Here is a 27,786-nt window from a genome sequence, read left to right as displayed (position 1 = left end):
AGAGCACTTTTACGGCCGCGCAGATCGTGACTACACAGCGCGTCGGCCAGGGTGATCTATGACTGCGTATTTGGAATACATGAAATGTTAGCCCCTTTCGGGACCCTGTTTACCTTTTTTATATTTGGGAAGGCGGTATCCAGGGTCCCTTGTCGCTCAAAACACTCTCTCTGGTACTGGCGGCTACCACTGTCTGGTCTCGGGCTAATAAACATTTTTAATAATTTAGTAAAACTTAAGCTCCTCTCTCACACTCTGCTCCACTTCCCATGTCCCGCCTCCCCGCGGTGACTGACAAGCTGCGCGTCCTACGCATACCTCTATGGTCCTACGGTACTGCCTCTGATTGGCGAGCTCCTACATGCTTGCATGACAATCACAACGCGGGGAGGCGGGACATGGGAAGTGGAGCAGAGTGTGAGAGAGGAGCTTAAGTTTTACTAAATTATTAAAAAATTTAAACGGCATCGCCGATCCGTGCGGATTAATGCAGCTTTCTGGCGCGTTAGTATTGCTCTTGTTGGTACCTTTGAGAAATCTCTGCAACTTCTAAGCGACGAGCTATTAGCCCGAGACCAGACAGTGGTAGCCGCCAGTACCAGAGAGAGTGTTTTGAGCGACAAGGGACCCTGGATACCGCCTTCCCAAATATAAAAAAGGTAAACAGGGTCCCGAAAGGGGCTACATGAAATGTATGTAAGATCACAGACATTCTAGGGCTAGATCAAACTCTGATCTTTAGCCCCGCAACGCAAAGTCCTTTTAAATGTGTCCAAAGAGTAAAGTTTCCCAAAAGTAATCCATAATAATCCAAAAGTAATCCAACAGATATTGTCGATCTTCTATTTTCCGAAAATCAAGTAATCCGCAAAGTCATCAAATAAAAAGGCAATGCATTGGATAACAAGTATATTCCTCACCCAACCTTCAAGTCAGGGTCAGCCACATGGGTTCCTCTGTACAAAAGCTCTGTGGCTTCAGAGCTAAACCCTCAGAAATGTTCCTCGACCAAACTTCTCTCCTTCCAGATCCATAAGTTCTCCGGCCACACTACTCACTGGTTTATCAATTCCTGATTTTGGTTTAGTTTAGGCTTACAAGAGTCTCTTTCTCAAACACCACCAAACATCTTTTTTTTAATACCTAAAATGGAACCCCCGTCCGCCTCACTTCCTGTACTTTTATAGCTGTTCCTGATACCTCACTTCCTGTGGAACTTTTGCTACATGTGCTGCTTTTCCCCCACAGCGCCCCCTATGTGTGAACCATGTCAACAGAAAATGAATCATAATAGCCATAGTCACCTTACACAAAACAAAACATGTTTTTCTGTATTCAGGTGTTAAATATTCAACCATATCTTAACCATTATATTCCCCTGTTATCACCAAGTATGTTATGTTTCTTGTGTATCTTTTTCTTTCAATACTCATCATACCTGGACAGGAAATACATTATTTCACACATTTATGTGGCAGTGTCACAATATGATCTCTCTCTCTCTCTCTCTCTCTCTCTCTCTCTCTCTCTCTCTCTCTCTCTCTCTCTCTCTCTCTCTCTCTCTCTATGTCTCTCTCTCTCTCTCTCTCTCTCTCTCTCTCTCTCTCCCTCTCTCTCTCTCTCTGTCTCTCTATGTCTCTCTCTCTCTCTCTCTCTCTCTCTCTCTCTCTCTCTCTCTCTCTCTCTCTCTCTCTCTCTCTCTCTGTCTCTCTATGTCTCTCTCTCTCTCTCTCCTCTCTCTCTCTCTCTCTCTCTCTCTCTCTCTCTCTCTCTCTCTCTCTCTCTCTCTCTCTCTATGTCTCTCTCTCAGGGACATGCGTTGGAACAAAGGAACTATCCTCAAAGCTTCAGTGGATTACATCAGGAAGCTCCAGAGAGAACAGCTGAGAGCCAAAGAACTGGACACCAGACAGAAGAAGCTGGAACACGCTAACCGACATTTAATCCTGAGGATACAGGTATAACTTTATTAATTAAAATGCCAATTAACACGCTAACCCACATCTAATCCTGAGGATACAGGTATAACTGTCTATAATAATAATAGTAATAATAATAATAATAATAATAATAATAATAAATATGTAATATGCCAAACGCAATATGCAAAACGTGCGATAAGCCATAGAAATAGAATGGACTGAACTCTGAGTTCTGAGGGATTGTGGATATCATTATGTATCTCTTAATTATGTTGCTTATAATGGCAGATTTCAAACTTGTGGTTCAAAGTCATTCATCAAGACAAAAGTTTGTCCTTCATCTACAGTACACAACAACACAACAACACAACAACACAACAACACAACAACACAACACAGACAACTTATTGTGTTCTAATTAGGCTGCCCTCCACACCCTCCTAGCATCCTGCCCTCCACACCCTCCTAGCATCATGCCCTCCACACCCTCCTAGCATCATGCCCTCCACACCCTCCTAGCATCCTGCCCTCCACACCCTCCTAGCATCATGGCCTCCACACCCTCCTAGCATCAGGACCATCACACCCTCCTAGCATCATGGCCTCCACACCCTCCTAGCATCATGCCCTCCACACCCTCCTAGCATCAGGACCTCCACACCCTCCTAGCATCATGCCCTCCACACCCTCCTAGCATCATGCCCTCCACACCCTCCTAGCATCATGCCCTCCACACCCTCCTAGCATCAGGACCTCCACACCCTCCTAGCATCATGCCCTCCACACCCTCCTAGCATCATGCCCTCCACACCCTCCTAGCATCAGGACCTCCACACCCTCCTAGCATCATGGCCTCCACACCCTCCTAGCATCATGACCTCTACACCCTCCTAGCATCAGGACCTCCACACCCTCCTAGCATCCTGCCCTCCACACCCTCCTAGCATCATGACCTCTACACCCTCCTAGCATCCTGCCCTCCACACCCTCCTAGCATCATGCCCTCCACACCCTCCTAGCATCCTGCCCTCCACACCCTCCTAGCATCCTGCCCTCCACACCCTCCTAGCATCAGGACCTCCACACCCTCCTAGCATCCTGCCCTCCACACCCTCCTAGCATCAGGACCATCACACCCTCCTAGCATCATGGCCTCCACACCCTCCTAGCATCATGGCCTCCACACCCTCCTAGCATCAGGACCTCCACACCCTCCTAGCATCATGACCTCTACACCCTCCTAGCATCAGGACCTCCACACCCTCCTAGCATCCTGCCCTCCACACCCTCCTAGCATCATGACCTCTACACCCTCCTAGCATCAGGACCTCCACACCCTCCTAGCATCATGCCCTCCACACCCTCCTAGCATCATGCCCTCCACACCCTCCTAGCATCATGCCCTCCACACCCTCCTAGCATCATGCCCTCCACACCCTCCTAGCATCCTGCCCTCCACACCCTCCTAGCATCATGCCCTCCACACCCTCCTAGCATCAGGACCTCCACACCCTCCTAGCATCATGCCCTCCACACCCTCCTAGCATCAGGACCTCCACACCCTCCTAGCATCAGGACCATCACACCCTCCTAGCATCCTGCCCTCCACACCCTCCTAGCATCATGGCCTCCACACCCTCCTAGCATCAGGACCTCCACACCCTCCTAGCATCAGGACCATCACACCCTCCTAGCATCCTGCCCTCCACACCCTCCTAGCATCATGACCTCTACACCCTCCTAGCATCAGGACCTCCACACCCTCCTAGCATCCTGCCCTCCACACCCTCCTAGCATCATGACCTCTACACCCTCCTAGCATCAGGACCTCCACACCTTCCTAGCATCCTGCCCTCCACACCCTCCTAGCATCAGGACCTCCACACCCTCCTAGCATCAGGACCTCCACACCCTCCTAGCATCATGCCCTCCACACCCTCCTAGCATCCTGCCCTCCACACCCTCCTAGCATCAGGACCTCCACACCCTCCTAGCATCAGGACCATCACACCCTCCTAGCATCCTGCCCTCCACACCCTCCTAGCATCATGCCCTCCACACCCTCCTAGCATCATGCCCTCCACACCCTCCTAGCATCATGCCCTCCACACCCTCCTAGCATCATGGCCTCCACACCCTCCTAGCATCAGGGTCTTGAGCTCTGCAGTGTTTTAGCTCTGCTGTCACAGTGTCTACATAGGTGGTGCACCTCCTACTGGCTCCACTGTCACACTGCAGTGTGTCTACGTAGGTGGTGCACCTCCTACTGGCTCCACTGTGACACTGCAGTGTGTCTACATAGGTGGTGCACCTCCTACTGGCTACACTGTCACACTGCAGTGTGTCTACGTAGGTGGTGCACCTCCTACTGGCTCCACTGTGACACTGCAGTGTGTCTACGTAGGTGGTGCACCTCCTACTGGCTCCACTGTGACACTGCAGTGTGTCTACGTAGGTGGTGCACCTCCTACTGGCTCCACTGTCACTCTGACTCTGTTGTCTATCCAATTGACCAATTGTTTGTCTACCAACATTGAGACTGGACGCACAGGTGACTGTTTCATGTAATCAATTCCCAACAGATCCCCAAACCTGTTGTTTTACGGTGCGCTGGTTTCAGTTCATTCAACCTCCTCTTGTGTGTTGGCTAGTGAGGTGCGCCCTGGCGAGACATATATGCTTCAGAGAACAGCTGTTCTCTGCGCGCGACACCTTTGCGGGACGGAGCATAAATTAGGCTTGACGGGCTGCAGCTGCGCGAGCAAGAGCAGGTTCTGGTGCCGTGATCATAGAGCGCTCCCTCCGTTCTTATGACAGACACTGGAGGCGGGGTTTGGGGGAAAACTGCTTTGAATTGTTATTATTGTTTACACACAACAGAAACCAAGAGCGAGAGATCACAGTAAAAATCCTAAGCATTCTTCCTCCACACTGGGAGAAAAACAGCATCTGAAAGTTTAATGTGATGCATATTTACACGTGAGGCTGTGACCACTTTAACAGCATCTTATGAGCGGTGGGGTTCATTTGGTGCCGACCTGCGCGCGCATACTGGTTCTTATCAGTATGATGTTCAGGAGTTGCTCTGACTCTGTTGTCTATCCAATAGGAGTTGCTCTAACACAGTTTTCTTGTCCAATAGGAGTTGCTCTAACACAGTTTTCTTGTCCAATAGGAGTTGCTCTAACACAGTTTTCTTGTCCAATAGGAGTTGCTCTAACACAGTTTTCTTGTCCAATAGGAGTTGCTCTAACACAGTTTTCTTGTCCAATAGGAGTTGCTCTAACACAGTTTTCTTGTCCAATAGGAGTTGCTCTAACAGAGTTTTCTTGTCCAATAGGAGTTGCTCTAACACAGTTTTCTTGTCCAATAGGAGTTGCTCTAACACAGTTTTCTTGTCCAATAGGAGTTGCTCTAACAGAGTTTTCTTGTCCAATAGGATTTGCTCTAACACAGTTTTCTCGTCCAATAGGATTTGCTCTAACACAGTTTTCTCGTCCAATAGGAGTTAGAGATGCAGGCCCGCGCTCACGGTCTGGCCGTGGCCTCGTCGGTGGCTCTATGCTCCGCCCCCTCAGAGCCGGTTGGACGTTCCATCAAGAAGGAGCCCCCCCCCTCGGTGGGGGGCGGGGACTGTCACCAGGACCCGTACCACCTGACCTGCACGACCCCCGACCCCCTGGAGCCAGACCACGGCCACGCCCCCCACCACAAGGCGTCGTCCAAACTCAACGACATTCTGATGGAAGACAACCAATCGCCTGTGAGGGGCGTGGCCGACCCGCTGCTGTCGTCGGTGTCGCCCGACGCGTCTCAGGACGGCAGCATGGAGGACGGCGAGGACGACGACGACGAGTGTTAGCCCCGCCCACCCACCCGATGGCTCCTCCCAACCACCCCGTGGCTCCTCCCACCCGGGTGCCCCTCCCACCTGCCATCCTTCCGTCCTGTTGTTGAGTGTTTGTGCCGGTTGTCATGGTAACACACACTGTAAAATACTCAGTTCATTTTAAGGTTTGGGCCATTGGTTCCAGGAGGTCCTTGGGGGGTTTCCAGGAGGTCCTTGGGGGGTTTCCAGGAGGTCCTTGGGGGGTTTCCAGGAGGTCCTTGGGGGGTTTCCAGGAGGTCCTTGGGGGGTTTCCAGGGGGTCCTTGGGGGGTTTCCAGGAGGTCCTTGGGGGGTTTCCAGGGGGTCCTTGGGGGGTTTCCAGGGGGTCCTTGGGGGGTTTCCAGGAGGTCCTTGGGGGGTTTCCAGGGGGTCCTTGGGGGGTTTCCAGGGGGTCCCCAGCAACATGTGTTAATATGGTTTAGTTTAGTTTATTCCACCTCATAAACACACTGTAAGTATTTCATAGTGTTTGATGGAAAAGGCATATTATTTATGCCTATCCTTTATACATGTTGTTTTAAGTTATTCATAGTTCATATTGTATGAACAGTAATACATTAATATAGCATCACAATCATTTTAACCACAAAAATAGCAGATCTACAAGCTCATAGCGCGTCACCGAGTGTCGCGCTATGAGCTTGTAGATCTGCTATATCTGAAAAATCATGAACATTTTTGCAAACCTTTGAATATATATATTTTTAAAGCGAACATCGAATGTAACTGGAATCAGGTCCCTGGAACAACATATTATGAGATGGGGGTCCCTGGAACAACATATTATGAGATGGGGGTCCCTGGTACAACATATTATGAGATGGGGGTCCCTGGAACAACATATTATGAGATGGGGGTCCCTGGAACAACATGTTATGAGATGGGGGTCCCTGGAACAACATGTTATGAGATGGGGGTCACTGGAACAACATATTATGAGATGGGGGTCCCTGGAACAACATATTATGAGATGGGGGTCCGTGGCCAAATACGGGTCCATTTGGTTTCATTTGTACACATTGTCACAGAGTTAAATGAACACTCAGGATTTGATCCTTCCAATAGTTTGATGTGTGTTTACATGAATTTAACCACTTAAAACCCAGTGGCTATTTTCTGCCAAAGCTTTCCCCACAAATACGGATGTATTTGTGGGGAAAGCTTTGTGTGACCATAACGGCTGTATTTGTGGGGAAAGCTTTCGCAGAAAATAGCCGAGCGACAAGCTCACAAAACGCCACAACGCGCCGTGTTGTGAGCTTGTCGATCGGCAAAAGCTTTCCCCACAACAACAACAGAAAACAGAAAACACCAATTTAGAGCTCTGAGGCACTCCACTCACCTTGGTCCTTCATTCAGCATCTTTTCTAAAGCCCTGAACCTTAATTCTAACTGATTTTAAAAGTACGTTGGTACCATTTTATCAAATGTTTTTCTTTTTTATGACAATGAGCTGAAAAGTAGATGTTTTTTTACATTTAAAAAAAAAGATGCATTTTATCATGGGATAAATAGAGGCACAGATTATGTTTGATTTCTTTAGGGAAGTTATATAAATCATGGTCAGAAGTATATAGATATTATGAGGTGTAATAATCACTGTTTTTAAATCAATAATAGCAATAATAGAATGAATAATAATCATAATCATAGATCTATGTATGTGTTTAGTGCTTTACACTCCTTTGTGTCTTAGATTGAAACTTGAACGTGCCGTTGCCTTAATAACATGTAACTATCGTACCGGAGGCTGAACATAATCCTATTTAAAGAAAACTATCGTACATGAAGCCACAGAAGATAAATCACAGTAAACAGTGTAAATATGTCATTTCACTAAAACATAACGTATTTATTGTAAGAAACAACCTTGTTTTAGACTCCTCCTACTTGTTTTAGACTCCTCCTACTGGACAAAAATATATGCTGCGTGGAATCAGATGACTTCATGGACCTTACAAAATAAAAGTGTTTTTCATTCCTCCAAGTAAAGATCCAGGGACTTATTTTGAAAAGCCAAAGCTGAGCCACATCAGAGCCAGAGAATGTATTAAATTCACACGTCTTTGTGTACACTCCCCCATGCGTAAAATATGCTGGTGAGTCTTATTACTTAAGTGTTTGCGCTCAGCACACCTTGCATAATAGGGATTGCACATAAGAAGGTGGCGTTATGACCTAATTACCGCCTAAGACGTGGATTTAATAGTGCATAACAGGCCCCTGAATATTAAAGGAATACTTTTTTTTAGTTTGTGTCACATCCCTGAGCCAATATTTGACTAAGACCAATCTTAACCAGATCAAAACCATATTTAAAACATTCCGTTCATCCTGGATCATCAGTGATTAACACTGTGAGAGTTGTTTTGGACTTTATATTATCATTTATATAGTTTTACATTGTTCTACTACAGCAGAGACAGAGTCCTCAATTATTGAATTATCTACTACTTGTCTTCCACTTGAAACATTTTCCATCGGCAAACATTGATCACTTTGAGCAATTTAATAGATGAATTTATAACACACTTAATGTACACATTCCCCTTACTTGAAATATAAACACCATGCGTATTAAATATAAACACCATGCTTATTAAATATAAACACCATGCTTATTAAATATAAACACCATGCTTATTAAATATAAACACCATGCGTATTAAATATAAACACCATGCTTATTAAATATAAACACCATGCTTATTAAATATAAACACCATGCTTATTAAATATAAACACCATGCTTATTAAATATAAACACCATGCTTATTAAATATAAACACCATGCTTATTAAATATAAACACCATGCTTATTAAATATAAACACCATGCTTATTACAGGAAACAAATAACCAAAAAAAACACTATTCTTTAAAAATCTGTTACTAAACAAGATTTGAGAAATCGATTTGAATCTAAAGCGATTTGAGGAATCTAAAGCTAAACTCAAATAGAACGTCTACCTCCAGAAGCATGAAGTAAATGAATGTCAACGTTAATACAAATTAAACCTTATTCCTTATTATTTGATATAATACTTTGATATGTTTACATTGATATGTACGTGGCATACATAGTCATCATTACAACATCGATGTCATACTGGATCAAACCATTCAATCATCAATACAATCTAATTAATACATAGTATTACTATTTAACCATTTCATCCCTGAATAGTTTGTCCTAAAGCACAAATACAGGAAATAACTCAAACTCTCAACGCGTCACAAAGCCATGAGATGAGAGCTTGTAGATTAGCTAGGATTTAACAAAAATGTGTGGAAATGTTGTTGTTTTTTTACGTTTAAAATGTGCCCTAAACAGTATGGTTAAGCACATGTAGTACAATTCTTAAAATATTGATGTAAGAGCTAACCTAAAAGCTCTAAATGAAGAACATTTTATTTTGATATTGTCCATTTTCCATTTCTTATGTTATTGTGTTTTGTTTTGTTTTGTTTATGCCATCGTTATGCTATAAACGTTCAATCCATTTCATTCAGGATGTTTGTGTTGCCAAGGAATATAAGGAGACTGTTGTTACGTTGTTGTCATGGTCAGAAACACTGGATAATAATATGTTTTTATATTATATTATAATTATATCTAAGACTCTACCAACTATTATATTTGGGTTTTCATACAAACTATTGTATGATGGATCACAGTTTGAGTTAGGATTCTGTCCCTATGGGATTGACTGTCAATCACAGTCCTGAATAGACTGTGATTGGCCAATCACGGTGCAGGGTTAGGGGGTACACTGGTGGCCAATCACAGCGCAGGGTTGGGGGGGTGCAATCGAATGTCGATGTCCAAACTCACATATAGGGGCGGTTTCACCGCTCAAAAATCACACCACCCAAAAATCACAACGATCCACCCGGTGATCGCTTTAAAAGACGTAGGAGGGTCTCATAGACGTAGGAGGACTTAGAGGGTCTCATAGACGTAGGAGGGTCTCATAGACGTAGAGGGTCTCATAGACGTAGAGGGTCTCATAGACGTAGGAGGGTCTCATAGACGTAGAGGGTAGACGTAGGGGGGTCTCATAGACGTAGAGGGTCTCATAGACGTAGGGGGGTCTCATCTCATAGACGTAGGGGGGTCTCATAGACGTAGGAGGGTGTCATAGACGTAGGAGGGTGTCATAGACGTAGGAGGGTGTCATAGACGTAGGAGGGTGTCATAGACGTAGGGGGGTCTCATAGACGTAGAGGGTCTCATAGACGTAGGAGGGTCTCATAGACGTAGGAGGGTCTCATAGACGTAGGGGGGTCTCATAGACGTAGGAGGGTGTCATAGACGTAGGAGGGTGTCATAGACGTAGGAGGGTGTCGTAGACGTAGGAGGGTGTCATAGACGTAGGGGGGTCTCATAGACGTAGAGGGTCTCATAGACGTAGGAGGGTCTCATAGACGTAGGAGGGTCTCATAGACGTAGGGGGGTCTCATAGACGTAGGGGGGTCTCATAGACGTAGGGGGGTCTCATAGACGTAGGGGGGTCTCATAGACGTAGGAGGGTCTCATAGACGTAGGGGGGTCTCATAGACGTAGGGGGGTCTCATAGACGTAGGGGGGTCTCATAGACGTAGGGGGGTCTCATAGAATCAGAGAAAAGCCGCGATAATCCATTCCATAGTTATGGGCAGTATCAATGGCAGTCAATGAGTTAACCTGAAAATGATGTCACCCTGTTACGTCTTGGACGTTTGGTCACTTTATGTCACAGGAAGTCACAACATGCATTGTGGGGAGTGAGTGAAATATCATTCACTTAAAGACCTATCTATGTCTATTTAAACGTGAACTACCCTAGCCGATCCACAAAGTGGGGCCCGGGGACCCCCAGGGGTCCTTGAGGAGGTAACAGGGGGTCCCCAGCAAAATGTGTTAATATACAGCATCAATAAACAATCATTTGAACCACTTTAAACATATTTTATACTTTGACTATTGGCGAACAAAGAAAAATATCTGCTATTTTTGATTGTTTTTAAAGAAGTCCATGTAAAGAGTAATAAATAAAGTAATGTTAAAGAGGAGTAATAAATAAAGTAATATAAAGAGGAGTAATAAATAAAGTAATATAAAGAGGAGTAATAAATAAAGTAATATAAAGAGGAGTAATAAATAAAGTAATATAAAGAGGAGTAAATAAACAGCTGCAGTAGCAACGTGGTTTAGTGCCTTAAACTCTGTTTCTGCTGAGTCATGCGTGGTGTGACGTAGCAGAAAGCGAGCGTTAGAGTCTTTAGTCGTAGTTTCAGTGACGGTAAAGGAGCAGTTCAGGCAAAAAAATACTTATTTTCTATCAATCACTGATCACTCCCCATGAGGCCTTGAACTTGTTTTGTCATTCCTGACCGGCAGAGACTCAATCGAGTCTCCATTGAGTCTCTCTGCCGGTCATCAGATTATTGGCTCAGGAATGAGACAAAAAGTAAAATAACTCCATGAGTTCAAGGCTCCATGGGGTGTGTCAATGATAGAAAATACGTATTTTTTTGGGGGGTGAACTACTCCTTTAAGAAACAAACTATACACCTGCCAGGTCCTTAAGAAACACTATACACCTGAAAGGTCCTTAAGAAACACTATACACCTGCCAGGTCCTTAAGAAACAAACTATACACCTGAAAAGGTCCTTAAGAAACAAACTATACACCTGCCAGGTCCTTAAGAAACAAACTATACACCTGCCAGGTCCTTAAGAAACAAACTATACACCTGCCAGGTCCTTAAGAAACAAACTATACACCTGCCAGGTCCTTAAGAAACAAACTATACACCTGCCAGGTCCTTAAGAAACAAACTATACACCTGAAAGGTCGTTAAGAAACAAACTATACACCTGCAAGGTCCTTAAGAAACACTATACACCTGCCAAGTCCTTATAAGAAACACTATACACCTGCCAAGTCCTTATAAGAAACACACTATACACCTGCAAGGTCCTTAAGGAAGCAGTAGGACTGACAGAGCAGAGTGAAACATGGTGGACTCTAAGACCCAGTGGACTCTCTAACCATCCAGTTTCTTGAGGAGGTTTTGTTCAATGATCTCAACATTTTACTGAATGTTTTACTGAACTAATGTTTTTTTGCGACCAATATTTATGTCTGAATGTAATCATCATGTTGACTGCCAAAGTATGTTGCCAAAATTAAATTAAATCTAAATTATGCAAATATGTTTTTTATGTTGTTGTTTTTTTTACAATGTACAGAACAGCTTAGCTGTTGTATCGTGTTGTAAAGCAATAGTCTAGTCAGACCAGAGTCGCTACACTATGTTTAGCTGTAAAAAATAACCTTGGCATTAGGCTACTAATGTACAGGTTACTGTCTAAGCTTATGTTACTGTCTAACATTATGTTAACTGAGAACCGCAAGGTTCCCAGTTCGATCCCGGGCTGGGGCGCTCCTCCAGAGTTAGTGTAAAAGTGTTGTAAGAAAGGCTATGCAGGTGTTGCCAATAATAATTACTAATGATTAAGGTGTTCTTACTTCCAGTTAATTGTGTATCATGCCAGTTCCTTAACAGACAGGAGGGCCTTATTGGGCAGTTGGAAATTGAAGCCAGCCTGCTCCAATTATCATTTATTGTGTTCAGGTTAACATGACCCAGAGTGTCAGTCTAGTTTGTTTGCCTCCAGAGCAGACCTCTCTGTGCAGTATGTGTCATTCCTGATAAGTGAGTACTTTATGTTGTAGGTTTGTGCTTCTGTTCTTTATTTAATTCAGTTTTGTGTCATTGTTTGTACTTTGTACTTTGTGCTAATTTGTTAGTTTGGTACAGTGTTGCTTTTCATGAATATGAACGTGTGTGTTTTTGGTTTTGTATTCCAGACCATACTGTCAGACTGTCATACTATTCTACTGTCAGTAAAGTGGAAGTCAACTATACCAAGGTGGTGGTCCTGTGTCCATTTGTTCTAACCGACAAACAGGGGCGAGTGCCAAATCTCCCCCATATACAGTCCTTTCATTAACCCTCAGCTACAATTTGGTCCCAAGAGCCGGATAGTGGCACTTACCCCTGCCCCATTATGGACCACCATGAAGAAGATACAGAACCAATAGTCCGATCAAGGCGGCTGACCCAGCCACCTCTTAGATTTGAGGACTATGAGGTAGGCCATGTCAACCGAAGGAGACCTGCCCCAATTTTCCCTAGTTCAACACAGTATAGATCGGGGCCCGAAGAGGAGTGGTACCCGAGTCCAGAGGGAGCTGCCAGGATGACACCCCTCACCTATACACATGACCCTTCAGACACCAGCCACAGATGGGATGTTACTTTAGATAAGTGGGTCTATTCTCAGGAGGAGACCATTACCAGTCAAATGGAGTCTCGCTCTGACCCACAGCTAGCCTACCGTCGGCAGCAAGAGCCCCTGGAGGATTATGTGGAACACTCCACTCCCTTCGAGCAGCACTGGAGGCCTAGACGACGTCCAGTGCAATACCTATCAGAGATGGAGGAGATTCACAGGGAGAATGGCAGGTTACATCAATCTCACAGAGCGATGCAGGTAGAGTTGGCAGAGCTTCGACAGTTTAAAGAGGAGATGAAGAGGTTCATGGTGTCCGTCCACAACACCGAACCACCCCAGCAACCTGCCGCCCAACACCTACCTCCTGCAGAGTTGGAGCAGGCAGGGTCAGCTCCCCAAACACAGCCACAGTCGCTTCCACCCCAGCAACCTGCCGCCCAACACCTATATCCCACAGAGTGGCCACCTCCACCTCCAGACGCGGAACTAATGGAGGATAATGAGGAAGACTGGCAGGACCCATCTCCATGGCCGAATGCAGAAGAGGTGAGACAACCTCCAACACCCGTAGAACCAGTATTAGACATACTGGAGAAGTTGATGACTGAGCTTCGGGTCGTAAAGGACCAAGCCAATGTGGTTCCTCACCAGAGCAGAGAACCACCAGCCATCAAGAGACAGGGTTCGCTACCTCGTAGGGACCCTCACCCGCAGACGCCACATGTGAAACTGGAGTCCCTGAATGTAGGACGGTCTGAGTCACTTCCTCCACCCAGGTTTTCGGCTGCAACGCGCCCCTACAGTGTGGCGTATACTCAACCTTCTTGGCTTGCGACACGTGCATACAGTGTGCCGTATACTCAGGCACCTCCTCAGCCTGCAACACGCCCCCACAGTGTGCCGTATACTCAGCCAGCCGCTCTGCAGCCAACGACCCCAACAGCCTACGAGCCTCAGCGGTTGAGGCAGGCTGGTTCACCTGTCCTTCAATCTCCCAATGGCTTCATAGCTAATGTCGAGCCAGCCTACAGAGGGCCAAGGCCAACCATTCCCCACTTCAGTCACAGAGACCCCAGTGAATTTGCACGGCTAAAGATGGCTCTAGCAAACCTGCTACCCCTGGAAGGGACTGAATTATTTAAATATTTAAATATTTTACCAAATATTGGTTGATCACCTCAAGCTTGAGGAGGCCCGACTTGTTGCAGACTCATATTTAAATTCTCCCAACCAGACACCATGGCGGCTCTGAACGAGAAATATGGTCAGCCCCACCAAATTGCTCTGCACAGGATTGCCAGTGTTATGGACTCACCAGACCTTCGTCGTGGGGACAATGTCGCCTTTGAGAAGTTTGCCCTTCAGGTCCGGTCCTTAGTGGGCATGCTTAGGACCCTGGGTCCAGACGGCGAAGCAGAGCTACATTGCGGGTCCCATGTAGCTCGCCTCCTGAGCAAGTTACCACCTGAGCAGAGAGCAGATTTCAGACGTGCCATGTTCCGTAACCCAAGTGCTGTTCACACGCTGTTAGACTTCTCAGAGTGGCTGCAATACGAGGCCTTGTGTCGTGATTATGATGGACAGTCCTTTAACACTACAGAGAAGTCAGGCTTCCAGAAGCAGAGAGCCACCACCATCCTACACGGATCTAAGGAGAGTCCCGAGCAGGCACAACCCACAAATTCACAATGTGGCCCTGCTAACCAGCGCAGCAAGGGAAAACCCTATTGCCCTTATTGCGATAATAATCAGCATTATCTGAGCCAGTGCTCTGCCATTAAGGCACTGTCTAAGGACCAGGTGTCTGAATGGATCAGGGCCCAAAGGAAATGTTGGCGCTGTGGGAGGTCTCACCAGGCAGCACAGTGTGACCTCAAGAAACCCTGTGGCATTTGCCAAGGTAAGCATCTGGAAGTCTTGCACGAGGTGAACACCAGAGAACCCAAGGAAGAACATAATGAAGATGTCTGGTCTGGTCTGGTCAGCACCACCACTGACGTGCTTTATCTGGACCGTCCACCTGACCGCAACAGAGTTTTGTTGAAAATTGTCAGAGTGACCTTGCACTCTGGAGACAAAAGTTTGGACACGTACGCCCTCCTGGACGATGGTTCGGAGCGCACCATACTCCTTTCAGTAGCTGCAAGGAAGCTCGGTTTGCATGGAACCCCAGAAAACTTAGACCTGAGGACCATCCGGCAGGATATTGAAACCCTGCAGGGTGCATCAGTTTCATTCCACATCTCCCCTGCCTCTAACAGCAAGAGTCGCTTCACCATCAGGGGTGCCTTTACAGCAGAACGCCTGGGGCTAGCTGACCACTCATACCCTGTTAAGAGTTTACAGAAACAGTACAACCACTTGGTTGGCCTCCCGTTACAGTCCTTTGAGCATGCCAGACCTCTCTTACTCATTGGGACTGACCAGCCTCACCTCGTTACGCCCATCGAGCCAGTAAGACTGGGACCGCCAGGTGGGCCAGCCGCAGTTAAAACCAGACTGGGTTGGACTCTTCAGGGTCCTACGAAGTTGATGGGGCGGCATATCCGCCCACAGCAGTGCCTGTTCACCACCCTACTGCCCCAAACCCCTGAACTACTGAGCAACGTTGAGAAGCTCTGGCAGGCAGATGTCCTCCCCTATAGGACAGAGAAGGTTGTGACCCGCTGTAGGCAAGACAAAGCAGCTTTGGACATGTTGGACACTAAAACCACACGGGTGGAGGTAGACGGAGTCTTCCGCTATGCAACCCCACTCCTGCGCTGCAAAGACATGCCCTTCTTACAGGCCTCACAAGAGTCGGTTATGCCCAACCTGCGAAGCACAGAGAGACGTCTCAGTAAAGACCCTGACCTTGCCTCAGCCTACTGTGAGGAGATCCACAAGCTGATCCAGGCCGGTGTGGTGGCTAAGTTGAGTCCGGAGGCACCCACTCCAGAAGGGGAGTCGTGGTTCATCCCCATCATATGGTGAGCCACAACAATAAGAACCGCATTGTATTCAACTGTTCCCATGAGTACCGGGGTCTCAATCTGAATGCATGCCTGCTTCCCGGTCCCACCCTTGGTGCCTCCCTGTTAGGAGTATTGCTGCGGTTCCGTGAACATGCCATCGCCATCAGTGGAGACATCAAGGGGATGTTCCACCAGGTCCGCCTGCTTCCCCAAGATAGACCACTGCTGAGGTTTGTGTGGCGTGACCTCAAAAGAGAACAGCCTCCGGATATTTATGAGTGGCAAGTGCTTCCGTTTGGCACTACATGTAGCCCATGCTGTGCCACCTTTGCACTGCAACGCCATGTCTTAGACCATAGCAGTCCTGACGAAGATGTGCGATTATCGGTAGAACAGTGCTTCTACGTCGACAACCGCCTTCAGAGCCTGCCGACTCCGGAGGAGGCCAAGAACCTGGTCGATAAGTTACGGACACTACTGCTCTCGGGAGGATTTGACCTTCGTCAATGGGCGAGCAACGATCCAAGCACCATCCGTCACTTACCAAGTGAGGCCAGGTCCAGCAGTAGTGAGCTATGGATAGCTCAAGAGAAGTCAACCTCCCCCGAATCTGCCCTTGGACTCAGTTGGCATGCCCCGAGCGATACCCTGGGCTATAAGCATCGACCAGTTGACTACAAAGTGTTAACAATGAGGAATGTATACAAGGTGCTAGCGTCCCAGTATGACCCCCTTGGATACATCATGCCATACACCACCCGGGCAAAAATGTTGCTTCGACAGCTCTGGGACAAGCAGCGAGATTGGGATGACCCACTCCTCCCCCAGGAGTTGCTGCAGTCCTGGAAGGAATGGGAAGAGGAGCTGCAGATCCTGCCTCGCATCACCCTGCTCCGGTCCTATGTCCCTGATGAGGTCGACATCTCCAGTGTTACTAGACAGATACATGTGTTCTGGGATGCATCAGAGCAGGCTTACGGGTCAGTTGCATACCTCAGAACTGAAGACAGCCACGGTAAAATTGTCCTGTCCTTCCTTCTGGCCCGTTCTAGAGTGGCTCCTAAGAGACAGCTTTCTATACCCCGATTGGAGCTCTGCACTGCAGTGACTGGAGCCCAGCTGGCGAAGCTTCTAGAGAAAGAGCTCACCTTGAAGATTGACAGCACCACCCTTTGGACCGACTCAATGACTGTGTTGATGTGGCTACAGTCTGAGTCATGTCGTTTCAAGGTTTTCGTCGGCACCCGGGTAGCCGAGATCCAGGAGCTAACAGAACCGCATTCATGGCGATATGTCAATTCCGCAAACAACCCGGCGGACGACATCACACGGGGCAAGACCCTGATGGACCTAGCTGAGCCCAACAGATGGAGCCATGGACCATCATTCCTCCTCCAAAGCTCAGACAATTGGCCCACTAAGCCAATCTCTAATGCAGAAGAGGATGCCTCTGAGCTACGCAAGGCCACCTTCTGCGGTACAACCACAGCAGTAGCCAACTCCCCTGCAGCAAGTGAGAGCTTGTATCACACCTGGAAGGAGCTTCTGGATGCTACGGCGCAAGAGGTGTCTGGGCCAGGAGGACCAGGGAGGAATCCAACTGCCGACGACTACCGCAAGGCAGAGTATCTCATCCTTAAACAGGCACAGCAAGAAACCTTCACAGATGAGTTGCGTCTTCTCAAAGCAGGAAAGTCTGTTTCCTCTAACAGCAGGCTACTCACTGTGTCCCCAGAGCTGGACGAGGCGGGTGAGATCATCCGAGTTGGGGGGAGACTGCGCCGGGCACAGGATCTAGAGCAGTCCACCATGCACCCCATAGTTATGGATCCAGGTCATCCAGTCACTAAGCTCCTGATCCAGGATTATGACAGCCGTCTATGCCACCCCGGACCGGAGCGGGTTTTCGCAGAAATCCGCCGGGCATTTTGGATTCTGAGGGGACGAGAAGCCATTCGTCGCTTCCAGCACACATGTGTTGACTGCCGACGATGGAAAGCCAGACCTACAGTCCCCAAAATGGCCGACCTGCCAGTCGCTCGTCTACGACTCTTTAAGCCGGCCTTCTATTCAACAGGGATGGACTGCTTTGGGCCCTTCCAGGTCAAAATCGGGAGACGCTGTTAAAAAAGATGGGGGATCATTTTCAAATGTCTGACAACCAGGGCTGTGCATCTAGACATCCTGACCCACATCGATGTTGACTCCTTCCTTATGGCTTTGAGGAGATTCATTGCCCGCCGAGGGACGCCCGCAGAGTTACTCTCTGACCAGGGCACCAATTTCCGGGGAGCAGAGAGAGAGCTACAGACCGCTTTCGCTGAGATGTCTCACGAATGGCAGCAGCTTCTTGCCAAGAAGAAGATAGCCTTTTGATTCAACCCCCCAGGAGCGCCCCACTTTGGCGGGACCTGGGAGAGGGAAATACGATCCGTTAAGACAGCCCTGTATACCACAGTGGGTGCACAGCCTGTGACAGAGGAGGTCCTAAGGACTGTCTTTTTTTTTTTTAACTTTAAATTTTATCCCGCGATTTTTGTAACCCATTTTTTTCACCCGGTGCCAATTTCCTAAGTGATCCTGGGCACTACACCAGCCCTACACCAGTATTACACCTGTCACCCCACAGTAGGGAGGCCAGGGCCGAGCTCATGCTTCCTTCAGGCATGAGAGCCAACTGACCTTCTTGTCACCTGACGGGGGAGTTTCCCTGGTTGGACGTAGCGCGTGGAAGGAACACGTTATTCCAACCAGTTCCCTTCTCCTCCATCAGGCGCCCCGGCTGTCATGGGGGAGGCGGTATAGTGACCAGGATTACTACATGTTTTTGTGAGGGTATTAACTACCCTAGGAGACACGGGGAGAACATGCAAACTCCACACAGAGTAGGCCCTTTCGCCAACCCCACCTAGGGTATGGGCGCTGATGACGCGGAGGAGAAGACACGCCCCCCAGTGCCCACAGCGTCCCCGGCGGGAATCGAACCCAGGACCTTCTAGCTGTGAGGCGACAGCGCTACCGACTGCGCCACCGTGCCCCTTCCTAAGGACTGTCTTAATAGAGGTCGAGGGTATACTTAACGCAAAGCCCTTGGGCTATGTACCCTCCAACGTTGCTGACCCCGATCCTGTGACTCCTAACCACCTGCTACTGGGGCGGCCAGATGGCTCCTTGCCCCAGGTAGTCTACCCTGAAACTGAGATCCTCAGTCGACGCCGCTGGCGACACAGCCAGATCCTGGCGGACCATTTCTGGGCTAGATTCATCAGGGAGTATCTTGCCAGTTTGCAAGGCCGCCAGAAATGGCACAACACATCTGCAGACCTGGGGAAAGGAGCGGTGGTCATGCTAGTGGATCCACAGTTCCCACGTGCACTCTGGCCTATCGGACAAGTGACCGAGGTGCATCCTAGCGCTGATGGGCGTATCAGATCTGCAGATGTCAAGATCAAGGACAAAGTCTACACAAGACCAGTGTCCAGGCTGGTTGTCCTGCCAGCCGTCCCAGAGGGAACAGAGGACAGTGCTGCTGTTTCAGCGGATCCCACCTAGCCGCCTTTCTAAGAAGCAAATGTACTTCATACATTTGGGGGCGGCTGTAAGAAAGGCTATGCAGGTGTTGCCAATAATGATTACTAATGATTAAGGTGTTCTTACTTCCAGTTAATTGTGTATCATGCCAGTTCCTTAACAGACAGGAGGGCCTTATTGGGCAGTTGGATATTGAAGCCAGCCTACTCCAATTATCATTTATTGTGTTCAGGTTAACATGACCCAGAGTGTCAGTCTAGTTTGTTTGCCTCCAGAGCAGACCTCTCTGTGCAGTATGTGTCATTCCTGATAAGTGAGTACTTTATGTTGTAGGTTTGTGCTTCTGTTCTTTATTTAATTCAGTTTTGTGTCATTGTTTGTACTTTGTACTTTGTGCTAATTTGTTAGTTTGGTACAGTGTTGCTTTTCATGAATATGAACGTGTGTGTTTTTGGTTTTGTATTCCAGACCATACTGTCAGACTGTCATACTATTCTACTGTCACTAAAGTCAGTAAAGTGGAAGTCAACTATACCAAGGTGGTGGTCCTGTGTCCATTTGTTCTAACCGACAAACAGGGGCAGGTGCCAAATCTCCCCCATATACAGTCCTTTCATTAACCCTCAGCTACAAGTGTCCTTGAGCAAGACGCTGAACCTCTAATTGCTCCTGATGAGCAGGTTGGTGCCTTGCATGGTTTCCTCTGCCATCGGTGTATGAATGTGTGTGTGAATGTAATGCACAATCTATGTAAAGCACTTTGGATAAATGCACCATTTACCATTTAGTGCTAATAGATGTGGTTTGTTGTGGTATTATGTCTCTCATCACAAACATAAAACATATAGTCTGTAGCTGAGTGAGTCGAGTTTGTCAACTTTTAACTGTCCCATTCTTTGGTCTAACCATCAGAGATCTCTTCCATAAAGAATAACAAACAAAAAGAGAAATTAAATGGGAAAAAAAATGCCCAGGGCTTCGCCAGTCCACAACAACATCCTTCTTATAACCAACCTTTTACAGTCTATTTGTGACACGACCCCCCCCCCCCCCAAAAAAAAAACAGATCTGCACGATTCACACAAAATAATGACCTATTTGGATTCAAAACAGTGATTTTTGCATGCCTGAAAAAAATTTCGCCTTTAAAAAATATATATAGTTATTCATACGTAATATATTTATTCATATTTATTCATATACATATACAAATGTATACAAAATGTCAAGATTCTTTAAAAAATATTTGATCTACAAGCTCATAGTGGGCACTCTGTGTGATCTGCAAGCTCATGTACAAGCCATGAGCTTGTAGATCCTGCGTGCACAGGCTGGGAGGACAGTTATAGATGATCATTAAACACATGATTATTAAATATAGACGATTATCAAAGACAAACGCTGGTATTTTCATGAAGAATTTATTATTCATAGAGGTATTGTTTTACAATCACGATAATGCTATAATAATATGTACGTAGGTTTACATGCTCCAGTAGAGCAAATATATCCATGTTTGTTAATCCAACGCTGGGTGAGAAAAAGAAAAGATTACAGATTTTTTTTTTTATCAATAGATTATTATAATTATATGCTAAATACAAATAAATCAGCTTGTGTTGGCAGTGTACATTTTAATTACTCTACAAAACAGATTTTAGTAATAATAGCAAGTGAGGATTAAAATAAAATAAAATAATATAAAATAAAGGAGGGTGTGGGGCCCCAACATAGTGTAAAGCTACCATAAATGAAACATTTTATTATCAAGTGCTCTTAACCATAAATATTATTCATATTCCCTTTTCCTTTGGCTTGGTTGCTTTTCTCCTCCTGGTCCATCCGTTACATTAATACATCTATAAATCATCATTATCATGATAATTATGATGAATACATCTATAAAGTATCATTATCATGATAATTATGATTAATACATCTATAAATCATCATTATCATGATAATTATGATTAATACATCTATAAAGTATCATTATCATGATACTTATGATGAATACATCTATAAATCATCATTATAATTATGATTAATACATCTATAAATCATTATCATGAGAATTATGATCAATACATCTATAAATCATCATTATAATTATGATTAATACATCTATAAATCATCATTATCATGATTATTATGATCAATACATCTATAAATCATCATTATCATGATAATTATGATTAATACAGCTATAAAGTATCATTATCATGATAATTATGATGAATACAATATAAATGATCATAATTATGGTAATTCAGACACTTTTCTCTGTTAGAACATAAAGGTTTGGTCTCATTCATACTGTACACAATAGAAGGCTGATAAATACACAGTTCTTTATTAACCCCCAGATAGAAATGTGTGTTTTGGTAAAAGATCAATCACTCAGAGACCCTCAGTGTAAAATCCTCAGTGTTCCTTTAACCTCACAGAGTGTAGACTCACTACACTGTCAAGGACCCCTAAAGACCCCTAAAGACCCCTAAAGACCCTTAAAGACCCCTAAGGACCCCTAACCCTAAATACAATAGGGTTATATTTGAACCCTAAATAGACCCCGTATTGCAAAATGTCTTTAAAGAAATCAATATAAATAGAATATCAGATCTAATATGCGACACCACTATGAGGACATTTTGACAATAATAACACGGCCAAACTAGAGGCCAAACTAGAGGCCCAACTAGAGGCCCAACTAGAGGCCCAACTAGAGGCCAAACTAGAGGCCAACCTAGAGGCCCAACTAGAGGCCAAACTAGAGGCAACTAGAGGCCAAACTAGAGGCCAAACTAGAGGCCAAACTAGAGGCCCAACTAGAGGCGCAACTAGAGGCCAAACTAGAGGCCAAACTAGAGGCCAAACTAGAGGCCAAACTAGAGGCCAACCTAGAGGCCCAACTAGAGGCCCAACTAGAGGCCAAACTAGAGGCCAAACTAGAGGCCAAACTAGAGGCAACTAGAGGCCAAACTAGAGGCCAAACTAGAGGCAACTAGAGGCCAAACTAGAGGCCAAACTAGAGGCCAAACTAGAGGCCAAACTAGAGGCCAAAAAGCTTATGAATTTAATTTTAAACATTTTTTTTTAATGTTAAATTGACATTTTAAAACAATTAATTTGATGCAGTGATGTCATAAGTCATATGATGATGTCATATGGTCACAGGTTTCCAGGCTCAGCCAATCAGAATGGAGGACCACATGGAGATAAAAGCAGGTTCTGAATGAGATGCTTAGTTTGGGCTGAGGTTTGGTGTAGAGGGAAACAAAGGAGGGGACCAAGTACAGAGCACTGAGGCGGTTTGAGAGGTTAAACCAACACTGAGGATGTAGAGAGCACCTCCTGGTCAGAGGTGAAGGGTCATGACCTCCTGGTCAGAGGCAAGGAGGCTTTTTAAAGGAAGGGACGCGCCATGACACTCATGAGTGGCAAACCTAACCTCACACCGGAGCCACTGGACCAGCTCATGAACTAACATTATTTATTATTTAAATACATTACAGTGGATGGAGCCACTGGACCAGCTCATGAACTAACATTATTTCAGAACGATTGCGACCTTTCGTCATATAATGGGTTCAGGAATATAAAAGAAGACATAATTATCACAGTCCAGTCGGCTCTCATTGACTACAATGTATTCTATATAGAAACAGTGTTTGTTCATAAGCTCTCATTGACTACAATGTATTCTATATAGAAACAGTGTTTGTTCATAAGCTCTCATTGACTACAATGTATTCTATATAGAAACAGTGTTTGTTCATAAGCTCTCATTGACTACAATGTATTCTATATAGAAACAGTGTTTGTCCATAAGCTCTCATAGACTACAATGTATTCTATATAGAAACAGTGTTTGTCCATAAGCTCTCATAGACTACAATGTTATTTCACTGAACTTCCGGTGTGAGTCTGTCAGCCACCCAGTGAGACCAAACTGACCAATGGGATTGCAGGACAGAGAAAATGACGTCGGCGTCTCTTCCTTTCAAAAGCTTCCGTGGTCAGAGGGTAAAGGTCAGAGGGTAAAGGTCAGACCTCCTGGTCAGAGGGAAGGCACTCGGTCCAGAGACAGGTTCAGGTCAGAGGTCATGAACTCTTCACCCTGCTGGGTCATGTGGTGGTGTGGGGGGGAGGGGCTGTCGTCTGCACTGCTGGGGGACTCGTAGGGGAAATGGACCCGGATCTCCTCGTCCTCCTGCTCCTCCTTGATGCTGCTGTGGAGGAGAAGAAGAAGAAGAAGAGCCAATCAAAACCAAGCTACAGGAACATTTGCCCGGAAAACAAGAAACAGCTGCTACGCCACCTTCTGGAAATCTGGGGGAACTACAGAGACTTGTTGATTCTTAATATGACTTTATGTCTTATTCTAGACGGTTATAATAGAGTACAGAAGTCCTGACGTCACTCGTTCATCCCCTGGGTCGTAAAGTCATGTCTCTATGGAGAATAACATTGGGTCATCTTAGAATCGTCTCATATAAGAATTGTGCTCCAAAAATAAACAAACTGTCTCTGCGATATTGTCAGGGAGGAGGTTCTGTATCGTTTATATTATATATAGATATAGATATTGTCAGGGAGGAGGTTCTGTATCGTTTATATTATATATATATAGATATTGTCAGGGAGGAGGTTCTGTATCGTTTATATTATATATATATATAGATATTGTCAGGGAGGAGGTTCTGTATCGTTTATATTATATATAGATATAGATATTGTCAGGGAGGAGGTTCTGTATCGTTTATATTATATATAGATATAGATATTGTCAGGGAGGAGGTTCTGTATCGTTTATATTATATATAGATATAGATATTGTCAGGGAGGAGGTTCTGTATCGTTTATATTAAATATAGATATAGATATTGTCAGGGAGGAGGTTCTGTATCGTTTATATTATATATAGATATAGATATTGTCAGGGAGGAGGTTCTGTATCGTTTATATTATATATAGATATAGATATTGTCAGGGAGGAGGTTCTGTATCGTTTATATTATATATAGATATAGATATTGTCAGGGAGGAGGTTCTGTATCGTTTATATTATATATAGATATAGATATTGTCAGGGAGGAGGTTCTGTATCGTTTATATTATATATATATAGATATTGTCAGGGAGGAGGTTCTGTATCGTTTATATTATATATAGATATAGATATTGTCAGGGAGGAGGTTCTGTATCGTTTATATTATATATAGATATAGATATTGTCAGGGAGGAGGTTCTGTATCGTTTATATTATATATATATAGATATTGTCAGGGAGGAGGTTCTGTATCGTTTATATTATATATATATATAGATATTGTCAGGGAGGAGGTTCTGTATCGTTTATATTATATATAGATATAGATATTGTCAGGGAGGAGGTTCTGTATCGTTTATATTATATATAGATATAGATATTGTCAGGGAGGAGGTTCATCGTTTATATTATATATATATATAGATATTGTCAGGGAGGAGGTTCATTGTTTATATTATATATATATAGATATTGTCAGGGAGGAGGCTCTGTATCGTTTATATTATATATAGATATAGATATTGTCAGGGAGGAGGTTCTGTATCGTTTATATTATATATAGATATAGATATAGTCAGGGAGGAGGTTCTGTATCGTTTATATTATATATATATATAGATATTGTCAGGGAGGAGGTTCTGTATCGTTTATGATAGTCAGTCACTCATATTTGATACAGTCTGTTTATGGCGAAAATGTAACTAATTTGTCAGAAGTAACTTTATCGTTTTCTCACCGTCAGTCGATGCTTCATATCCATAAGAGTCAAACCGTCGGGTCATTTGTTTATTTTTGGAACACAGTTTTTATTTGACGTGATATTAAACACGTCTATGGGATTAGAATGGGGGGGGAAACCGTGACCCAGGTAGGATGAGTAAATGACGTCAGACTTCAGTGCTCTATAACTCCTCATCAAACAGTGTTTATAGTTCTGTGTTTAACCCATTCAATGCAGGAACACATCTGTGTTATTTTAACATTTCTTTGGCACCAAGTGCCGCTCTATGAGCTTGTAGATCTGCTATTTTTTTTTAAATGGTGGAAAATGTGTGCAAATCTTTGAATATATACATAATGTTTTTTACTCCGATTTGTGCTTCTGCGGGTCCCTCCCTGGAACAACATGTTTTGAGAGGGGGGTCCCTCCCTGGAACAACATGTTTTGAGAGGGGGGTCCCTCCCTGGAACAACATGTTTTGAGAGGGGGGTCCGCGGCCAAATGCATATCATGTTGACCTTTGACATGGAAAAGTTTGGGAACCATTGATATTATAGCAACATACGTTTTTTCAAAAAAAGATTTAGAAGATTTAGAAGACATTTGTAGAGATTTGCACACAGTGTGCACATTTTCACACAAAAAACTATTTTTTAATAGCCAAATAAATCTTAACATGACACAGATGGGTCCATAATAGGCCTATGCACACATTTAAACCTGTTACCTTTGTGTAATATTGCGTATTGTTTAATAAAGTGTTTTACTTTTAACTCATTCTCTGCCAATTTTTTATTTATTTTTAATTACAAGTAAGACGCGCGAACGCGGTAAGCGAACGCAAAAAAAGAAAAAAAAGAATGAAAAAAAATATTTAAAAAAAAGTAACCAATGACATTTTTTTTTTTTTTTTTTTTAATCTGCGTTAAAAGGAGCATCTTAGAAAAATACAAATTCACAAAAAAAAAACTTGGAATGTTTTTGAACAATTCAACAAAGTGTTTGAAGTGCCTGTTTCACCCACTTCCGGGGGGCGGAGCCAAAATCCGAGCCCGATGTATTTGTTCGTAGACCCCCACTTAGGGGGGGTAGAAAAAGTTTGGGAGCGATTCGGGCACTTTTCATTTAACATGGGGTTTCAATGGGGAGTTTTTAGGAGCCTTCTCCGGGGCGTGGCTTCCGGGGGAAGGGGCGGGCTTAAACGCAACCTTGACAGGTGTGTTCAGTTTTCAAAGACCTTTCATTTGATGTATGGTACGTCTAAATTGGACATTTACTTATCTCAGAGGAGCTGCACACAGGCAGTGCACACAGGCAGTGCACACGGAGACACAGAGACACAGAGACACAACCCAAGCAGGGTTACATAGTAAGCTCCACTTGGTCGGAGGCGCGGCTTCGCCGCGCCTCCTCCCGCGTTCGCAATTATTATTATTATTATTATTATTTTTGCACACAGAACCAGGAGATAACGTGATCCCAAGGTTTACGGCTCCATCACGTCCTGGTTCATTTATTTGGGAAACGGCCTGTATCTCGGCTCCTGTGTTTTACTATGTTTTTTTGGAGACATGCTATTTTCAACGGCCTATAACAAGTGAACGGGAGGCCTATAACAAGTGAACAGGTCGTCGCCATGACATCGCGATGCCATTTTATTTTTTTCTGCGGAAGCACAGTGAAACCCTCAGTGATTAGCAACCATCAGGGGATCCATCATACTGGAGATAAATATTCTGTGACGACTTGAAAAGGTAAGAAAATGGCCGGAAGAAAAATGCCGGAATGACATTTTATTTATGAGCTTCTGGCACAGAAAGTTAGTACGGTGGAGTAACATGAAGAACTTAATGTTTATAATGTATACATTTATACAGGCAGGATAACATACAAGGTAGTATGGTGCTGCTGGGGTAACATGAAGAACTTAATGTTTATAATGTTAGAAAAGGAGGGACTGTGCAAACGTTTTTATTAGTTAAATTAGTAGTTATTATAAACTTACAAAGGTGGACTCTGGGTGGCGCTGCTGTCACTCTGGTATCCAGCACCACCGAAGCAGAAGGCTCCATTGATCTGGTCCTGGAGCAGCTGAGGCAGGGAGTGCATGGGGATGCTGCCCCCTAGTGACGAGGATGGGTTGTACAGGGGGAAGGAGGAACTGCACTCTGCACCACCGCCACTCTGAAATAATAACATTAGAATGTTTTAATAAGATATATGACATTATATATATAATACGGTAAGCAATATTCACATTAGATTAGTATTTTCATAAATGGTAGGAAACAGGAACAGGAAGAGAGATGAACAGTAGACTGACAGGAAACAGGAAGAGAGATGGGGGGGGGTGACACGCAGAAAAGGTCGTCGGGATCGGGACTCGAACCCACGACACGTGTGGCCAGACGGCTACGCCAGCCGCCCGG

General features: G+C 45.0%; 2 protein-coding genes across 5 annotated transcripts in view; one reads left to right on the top strand and one right to left on the bottom strand.

The window, feature by feature from the left end:
• Positions 1–5,859, top strand: part of LOC308097072 (microphthalmia-associated transcription factor-like) — a 50,115-nt gene extending 44,256 nt beyond the window's left edge. For both annotated transcript variants that reach the window (XM_080444664.1, XM_080444663.1), the window contains exons 9-10: positions 1,811–1,958; positions 5,428–5,859. In XM_080444664.1, coding sequence (XP_080300790.1) covers positions 1,811–1,958; positions 5,428–5,784 — 505 coding nt within the window. In that variant the 3' untranslated portion in view covers positions 5,785–5,859. The remainder of the gene's footprint in view (positions 1–1,810; positions 1,959–5,427) is intronic.
• A 16,756-nt stretch (positions 5,860–22,615) lies between these two features.
• The window catches only part of LOC308097218 (forkhead box protein P1-B-like), a 60,395-nt gene continuing 55,224 nt past the window's right edge, over positions 22,616–27,786 (bottom strand). For all 3 annotated transcript variants that reach the window (XM_080444878.1, XM_080444880.1, XM_080444879.1), the window contains 2 exons: positions 27,363–27,541; positions 22,616–23,815 (listed from right to left, as the gene is read on the bottom strand). In XM_080444878.1, the coding sequence (XP_080301004.1) occupies positions 23,644–23,815; positions 27,363–27,541 (351 nt within the window). In that variant the 3' untranslated portion in view covers positions 22,616–23,643. The remainder of the gene's footprint in view (positions 23,816–27,362; positions 27,542–27,786) is intronic.

The sequence above is a fragment of the Gymnoscopelus braueri genome (genome assembly GCF_963280865.1).
Source record: "Gymnoscopelus braueri genome assembly, chromosome: 12".
NCBI lineage: Eukaryota > Metazoa > Chordata > Actinopteri > Myctophiformes > Myctophidae > Gymnoscopelus > Gymnoscopelus braueri.
Note: the sequence above shows the minus strand (reverse complement) of the source record. Positions and strands in the feature narration are given on the sequence as shown.